Genomic DNA, 8600 nt, shown 5'->3' with positions numbered 1-8600 from the left:
ATGCACCCGCTGAATTTATTTCATGTGGCAATACGAAGTTGAAAAAAAAAAGAAAACGGAACCACTACACAATAAGAAATTCGACGTGATATCTGCACGTTTGTAGCAACTTTAATTGGTGTCGCAAAAAAAAACAAAAAACAGACAAAAACTACGCAAACTTGTTGTTTTTAAGCAAAAAGTGCAGAATGAAATTTGTTTTTGACTGAATGTTTTGGTATTTATAAAAACATATTTAAGAGAAGCATTATTTAAATACCATTCAGATTATTTGTTTAATTGCTCTTGAACGCAGTTCATAGCAATTATTGTAAACGTGTGTGTCTTTTTTATGCAAATTTTTCGCTTGACAGTTTTGCGCTTTTCTTCTAGAACATTCTTTGACTTCTCAAGTGACTTTTTCACGCTTTCGTTCTTCATTTTTGAGTGATCTCTATTGCTCTGAAGTAACGCTAATATAAATTCGGTTGAAGAATAAGTCAGGTATGTGATCTGTAGCGCAGTGGTTAGTAGTTTTGGCTGTGGATCGGGAGGGCAGTGGTTCGAATCCCAGCGGGTGAAAAATTTTTTGCACCCATAATTGGATCTAGGCTACAGCCCCTGAACTAAATTGCCTCGCCTGTCGTTCAAGAGCAATTCTTCCGACACTTGTCGGTTTATGTTTTCTTTTTAAGATTTGACTGACTCTTTCGACCTTTTGGATTTGTATGACATCAAGAAGTATAAATGAAGAGGGCTCAATTGCTCCCACAAGTATACCCCACAAGGAAGAAATGAACCTTTTTGATGAGTTCAGTTGGTACCTAATGGTTTCATTCTCTTACAAAATAAATTTTAATCAAAAATGGACCCTATTGAACTTTGCCCTTTCTGCCGGTTTTGCTGAAAGTCACAGAGTCTCATTAAGGCCCGGGCCGAGGTGTCAACGCTAAAAAAACGCAAAATTATGTAAGATTGGCGTTGAATGCGTTGAATTTAGCATTGATTTTAAACAAAGTCAACCCATTCAACGCTAATCTTACATAATTTTGCGTTGAATTGTGGCGTAGATCTTACATATTTAGCGTTGAATTTTAGCGTAGATCTCACATATTTAGCGTTGAATTTAGCGTTGATCTTACATAAATTCAACCCATTCAACGCTAATCTTACATAATTTTGCGTTGAATTTTGGCGTCGATCTTACAGATTTAGCGTTGAATTTTGGCGTAGATCTTACATATTTAGCATTGAATTTAGCGTTGAACTTAAATAAATTCAACGCATTCAACGCCAATCTTACATAAATTTGCTTTGAATTTTGGCGTAGATCTTGCATATTTAGCGTTGAATTTTGGCGTTGATCTTACATAAATTCAATGCATTCAAAGCTAATCTCAGACCATTTTCCGATTTCAGACCATTTTACGATTTCAGAACTTTTTCAAGTTTTTTTTCAAAAAATCAGTTTTTTTCACTGTTTCGAACCCTATACTGCAAAGGTGAGAAATATGAGGTAAAAAAAACAATTTTAGTGCTCTTTTATAGTGCAAAATCCAAATCAGACCATGTTACGATTTCAAATTTTTCAAGTTTTTTTCGAAAAATTAATTTTTTTTTGTTTCGAACCCTATACTTCACAAGTGAGAAAATGAAGTCAGCAAAAAATAATCTTTGAGTGCTCTCTTACAGTGCAAAAACCATTTCAGACCATTTTAGGAATTCAATTTTTTTTTCAAATTCTAAAAAAATTTAAATTTTTCCCAGTACGCCTCACATGGTAAATGTGTTGAATATGCTAAGTTAAATACTACGAAAAATCAACGCAAAATATGTAAGATCTACGCTAAATCCAACGCAAAATATGTAAGATCTACGCTTTATAAGAATTGCGGCTCATAAGGAAAACAAGGTACTGTGGCACAATGGTAGAAGAGGCGACAAGCAAACAGGAGGTCAGGAGTTCGAGTCCCATACGCAACTGGAGGTTAATAGTTCAAGTGGAAGCTTTGATTTTTTGTAAGATCAACGCTAAATTCAACGCAGAAATATGTAAGATCTACGCTAAATTCAACGCTAATTATGTAAGATCAGCGGCAACTAGCGTTGACAAGTCGGAAAATTCACCGCAATCTTCTTTCATAATTTTGCGTTGAATGCGTTGAATTTTTGTCTTCAAATTCAACGCATTCAACGCAAAATTATGTAAGAAAATTGCGGTGAATTTTCCGACTTGTCAACGCTAGTTGCCGCTGATCTTACATAATTTTGGCCAAATTCTTTGGCCCGGGGGCTAGTTCCAATGACTATTTTGCGCAGAACAGCTTAATTTGTTTTGTTTAGGTTTTATCTGATGCCATTTTGATTTTGTTACTGTGTTTTCTTTTAATTTTAGACATCGACTTTTGAGTGGAATTATTGTTTATGGTTATTTGGTAATTTAAACTTGTCTTGTCTTGTTTTCTCGTGAATGTCAGGTTTCATCATCGGCCATTTAATGCGACATTAATTTATTCATTTACTGGTTTGCTGAACAAAGTGTGAAGTTTTTACGAAATTTTCCCTTTGTTTTAAGCATCAGAAACGACAGGTTATTTATCAAATGTAAAACTAATGTTTAATTCTTTTTTTGTCCCTTTATTGGACAATAAGGTACTAAGCAAAAGTTTGACATTTGATCAAAAATCCGTCGTTTTTGGTTTTTAGAGCAAGAGAAGAAATTCGCAGAAAAGCAACTGACGCGGTTGAAATGTCTCAAGGATTACCAACTGATCTCAAGTAATTTTCTAAGCCAGTGATAAAATCCCATAAATCGATCATAGTTTCTCCACCTGTCTGAAGTAACAATAAACACATAAGTGCTAGTTGATTTGACTTTAGCGATGTATATCGTCATTTCTGATTGAATGAGCACCTACCGAGCAAAACGTTTTTTTTCGCTCTTCTCAAAAAAATAATCAATCTATAAGTTGTCGCAAATAAATGACAAAAACGATGACTCCTTACGTGCAAAATAACGATCAAAACCTTGCTATTTATTACGTGAAAAAAACGACGGTTCCATAGTTATAGGACTTCGTATGTTTTCATCTGCGGAAAATGACAAAAAAGGACAATTTTCATGCAGTTGGAAAGCAACAAACCTTAACATTGTAGTAGAAGCAAAGTATACTTCATTCCAAATTTAAATCTCTGTTTTATAATTCCACACGGAGTCGATTTTGACAGAAAGCGGTATTTTAGAAAAAACTCAGAATCTTATCTTGGAGTTTGTTCAATATAGATGACTAATCTGTTCGTGATTCTGATGATATCCTTCCTTGTCCTCATGTCTCCCTATCGTCTACTGACCCTATACATCGGTATTCAGTCCACCCTTCCGGGTGGAGAGAGCCAAGGGTGGGCTAAGATACGAGAGGATGTGGCACTCTGGTTATCTGCACTCGTATTCTCTGCCAACTCCATTGTCAACCCCATTCTCTTCAACCTCATGTCGTCCAGATTCAGGTGAGTTTTTGTCTAAGTCTTACCAGTTCGTTTGACTAAGGTGATCGAAATCCGCCGGAGGAGTGATGGTTTTCCACGCATGGAGTTATTTTTGGATAGAGAGTGATAAAATACCTCCTTCCGATCTTTACATAAAGAAATGCTCATACAAGCGGAGGTTGTTTCAATCAATTAAGGCGCGCTCCTATTCTGAAAATTGTCCAAATTAGAGCACAAAAATAACGGGTCGTGGGACTTTGGTGGAAAACTCGATTAGGCAAAAGGAAAATTTGTAGCCATTAGGAAAAAAATTGTTAGCTAAAGTTTTGTGACTACCAGCTAAAACGCTTAAAAGAGCTATTGCAATACCCTCTTGTTAATATGATGCAGTCGCCTGAATATAACTTATTTTTTGCTTAGTGTAATTAGTTTCCACACGCTTGCGATTCTATTCTTAAAACACGGGCAGTGAAAAGGTGTCAAAATTGAGTACATATATATATATATATATATATATATATATATATATATATATATATATGTGTGTATGTTTGTATATATATATATATATATATATATATATATATATATATATATATATATATAATATTCAATTGATTGGACATTGCCCGCGCAATAACAAGTTTTGCCAAACATTCAGAACCTTGTCGTAGATAACATTGAGTAGAGTGAAACGCAAAACATGAGACGATATGAACGTACTTTTAACAACGCGTTTGCCATTAAAGACGATTGTTAGGGATACTTGACATTTTTACAGCTTCGAGTAGATTTTGAAGTATCCCCATTAAGTGTTTTAATTGCTTTCCGGCTAATTTCCAATAAAAAATTGAGGTCAGTATTTTAGCCTAATGGCTCTAAAATATATAAACTAGATATGGCAGGGCATTTAAGAAATGCGGGAAAAACTTAACCATGTAGATTTTAAAAGGGTTCCCTAAAAACTAAAGATAGTTTTCAAACAGTTTTGTTAGGATTAACAAAAGATGAGTTCTTGAAGTCTTTTGGTTGGGTTCCTCTATTTACCGCCCTATAAGAAAATTGTGACCTATCCCGTAAACTTCAACTGCGTAAACTTCAACACACACACACACACACACACACACACACACACACACACACACACACACACACACACACACACACATTTCGCAGGATAAACTTATTGGAGAACGTGGCTCAAATTTCAATAAAATTGGATCGTATAAGATGTCTCAAAACGACACCAATTGATTTAGAACAAAAACATCTTTCGATTCATTATGAATGTACTCTTAGCATTAACAAATCTTTTGCATTAAAGACGACTGTTGGGGACACGTGACAACTTTACAGCATAAATTGGAATTTATGTATTGCCTTTAACTGTGTTTGAAGTGCTTGTTGTCTAATTTGCAAAAAAATTTAGATCTGCATTTTCGACGAATGGCTGCAAAATTTCGAAAAATAGCTCAAAATAATCTGGAATGTTCAGATGGAAAATTTTTACGCATTTGACAAACAAACTTTTCTGTCTCAAAAATAAAGTACATAGTAAAGTTAAAAATTTGGATGAACGCTAAAAGTTTCCATTTGAGTAACGTTAATTTTTACATTATACCTAAAAAGTTAAGTTAAAACAAAATATAGGAAAGTTACTAAAAGACACTCTGGACTTAAGAGAAGTAAGTGTGTTATGGTAAAACTTAAAGTGCTTTACCTGGAAATTTTCGGCAACACTCAGGGGTTTCCCAGAAAATTTCGCGGACTAATATAAAAAAAAGTAACGTAGGAAAGGATATGAACAAACATTCAGGTACAGTTTAGTGACGGCAAAACGGCAAAAACTACATAAATGGTTGACTTGAAAAATGCGAAATAACGTCACAAAATAGTTTTCAAAAAGGTTCCCTATAAAGAAGGTTTTCAAATTAGTTCCTTGAAATCTACAAGATGAATTGTCTGCATCTTTTTCTGACGTGAGTTTGGTTATCATCATTTGAGTAAGATGAGGTATTCCGTAATCCGGGTCACTGCATTGCGAGTCAACACGTACTGAGTACACGCACCTCATACATGATGCATCTTTTGAAGATTACTGCTCGAATGTCATTAGATTTGGACTTGAGCAGTTGTCTCAAGACGATTCTGTTTGTTTGAGAGAAGAAAATAATCAACTGATTTTTGAGAAACTTGTGGTTTGAGATGAAAATTGTAAATTGAAACCTCAGAACCTTGATCTGTTTGTTGTTTTTAAGCAGATACACACAAAATACATGTTTTAAATGCTTAATTGCCATTGTAAGATCATTGAAAAAATAAATGATAAAGCAAAAACTGCGATAAACCTCTAAACCCATTAGAAAGTTTTTAAACACATACAGAGAGACTCATCAATAATATATATAATTTTTATACATTTACAGCATCAACCTTCTTTATAGGGAACCTTTTTGAAAACTATTTTGTGACGTTATTTCGCATTTTTCAAGTCAACCATATATGTAGTTTTGCCGTTTTGCCGTCACTAAACTGTACCTGAATGTTTGTTCATCTCCTTTCCTACGTTACTTTTTTTATATTAGTCCGCGAAATTTTCTGGGAAACGTCTGAGTGTTGCCGAAAATTTCCAGGTAAAGCACTTTAAGCTTTACCATAACACACTAACTTCTCTTAACAAAATTTAAAATGCTTTACTTGGAAATTTTCGGCAACACTCAGGCGTTTCCCAGAAAATTTCCCCTCTAATATAAAAAAAGTAATGTAGGAAAGGAGATGAACAAACGTAGGAAAGGAGATGAACAAACTACATATATGGTTGACTTGAAAAATGCGAAATAACGTCACAAAATATTTTTCAAAAAGGTTCCCTATAAAGAAGGTTCTCAAATTAGTTCCTTGAAAACTACAAGATGAATTGTCTGCATCTTTTTCTGACGTGAGTTTGGTTATAATCATTTGAGTAAGATGAGGTATTCCGTAATCCGGGTCACTGCATTGCGGGTCAACACGTACTGAGTACACGCACCTCATACATGATGCATCTATTGAAGATTACTGCTCGAATGTCATTAGATTTGGACTTGAGCGGTTGTCTCAAGACGACTCTATTTGTTTGAGAGAAAATAAGCAACTGATTTTTGAGAAACTTGTGGCTTGAGATGAAAATAGTAAATTGAAACCTCAGAAACTTGATCTGTCGGCTGTTTTTAAGCAGATACACACAAAATATACGTTACAAATGCTTAATTTCCGCCGTAAGATCATTGTAAAAAATAAATGATAAAGCAAAAACTGCGATAAACCTCTGAACCCATTAGAAAGATTTTAAACACATACAGAGACATTCATCAATAATATACATATAATTGTTATATATTTACAGAATCATAATAGTCTAATCGTCAGCTGATTATTTCTATTCACAATCAGGGCGGATGCAATACTTTTATCATGACTGCTTAGTAGACTTGTAGGAGTCATAAAAACATTCAAACTTATTATGAAACTAATTTAACTCAATGTTATTATCAATCAAAGAGGCATGCGAAATAGGCTGCCAAAAGTAACTCGATATGATTTCAGAATTCGAGCTCGCAAAGTGGCTGAGAAGATGTCATCGAGAATCAACTTAATGTTGTGGAGGAAAGACAGTCGACAATCATCCAGCACTAGATCTGCTCAGATTCAAGCAGCCATTCAACCGAATGTTTCACGTGGCCGAAAACACAATGCAGTACATATTATGCAAAACCTGCCAGTTATCATTACAAAGGAGTGCTAATCACAAATGGTGCATGACAGTTAGATAGAAAAACCAATTAGCAGACAACTCTTTTAGAAGAAGGTCACTGGTAGATCAGTTAACCGAATCAATATTGTTGACGTTGTAAATGACGGTTGCAACCCAATTCGAGCAGTTATGGAGTTTATACTATGCCAATTCCAGGTTTAAGCCTCGACTCATATGAAAAGCCTTTATAATTCTAGTGGGGGGGGGGGGGGGTCTTTCTTGACTATCAATACACAGTCCAGTGGTTAGTTGAAGTTAAGGTAAAGTCTTTTCAAGGCTCCAGCTAAGTCTTTTCATAGCCAATTAAAGTTGAATATGGTCTTTTCATGGACCGAGCTAAAGTCCGGTTGCAAAAAGTTGAGTCGAGCTAACGAGCTAAAGGCTAGCAGCAAAATTAGGGTCGAGCTAAAGTCCACATTAGATTAAAGTCGACCATGGACTTTTCGTATCGGTTTTTGGTATAGCATTGTCTTTTAATAAATCAGGGCCTAAACCTGGGTACTATCCTTATATTAGGCCAGACACACTGAGTGCTAGATTTATAAAAGGTTTAACAATTTTTTATTCAGAGGATTAAACACAATTACGACTAATTTTCTCTTGAAATTTCAATTTTAGATATTAAAATTGTGATCATCTAGATGATACTAAGCTGAGATTTAAACGAAAATTTTAGTCCTTTGAAAAAAATTTTTTAGATCACTTTTGCTATGAACACCGCCGTAATAACAGCACAATATATCAGTTTCAGCTAACGATCTTTAACGCTCTATGAGGCGATAAGCTCTACTTATTCGATAGGATCTATTCTTTGCGCTGTCAAAAATGAAAGTGGAGCTGTAAAAAATGATGCAGTATATAAATACAGGAAATAGTGCTATCAGATAACTGCATTTTTTAAATTGTCTTTATTTTTCAAGGTGTTACAAAGGTGCTTTTCGTGACAAGAGATTATGCGGCAGTTCAGAAAATATATGGCAATGGGAACATTTGTTTCACGTGTTTTCGAATTTAGTTGAAGCATGCTCACTATTCTGATGGTGACTGGCAATGACATGTTGTAATATGCTGCGGTATTGAAATTCAAACTATTGTCGTTTTTTGTTCTAAATTTTCTCCAAGGCATTACATTGGTTTGTCTTAAACTCTTGTCTGTATAGGAACCCAACCCCGAAGTAGAAGAACTCGAGTTCACGAAAAATTAAGTTATCACAACATGGAGTATGCCAGTTTTAATTAAAAAGAATGGTTTCTCGAAAAAAAGCTAGAACAGTACTAGACCTAACTTTTTGTACTTACTGTTGTTACCGCTGTTGTTCCCACGGCTACAGTTTTAGTAGAA

General features: G+C 34.8%; 1 protein-coding gene across 1 annotated transcript in view; it reads left to right on the top strand.

The window, feature by feature from the left end:
• The window catches only part of LOC142341078 (uncharacterized), an 86731-nt gene extending 79337 nt beyond the window's left edge, over positions 1 to 7394 (top strand). Inside the window, exons 4-5 of the mRNA XM_075391940.1 lie at positions 3263 to 3486; positions 7051 to 7394. Coding sequence (XP_075248055.1) covers positions 3263 to 3486; positions 7051 to 7249 — 423 coding nt within the window. The 3' untranslated portion in view covers positions 7250 to 7394. The remainder of the gene's footprint in view (positions 1 to 3262; positions 3487 to 7050) is intronic.
• The last annotated feature ends 1206 nt before the right edge of the window (positions 7395 to 8600 follow it).

Source organism: Convolutriloba macropyga, chromosome 6, assembly GCF_964194025.1.
Source record: "Convolutriloba macropyga chromosome 6, txConMacr16.3, whole genome shotgun sequence".
NCBI lineage: Eukaryota > Metazoa > Xenacoelomorpha > Acoela > Convolutidae > Convolutriloba > Convolutriloba macropyga.
The sequence above is the reverse complement of the archived record's forward strand: the minus strand, read 5'-3'. Positions and strand labels throughout refer to the sequence as shown.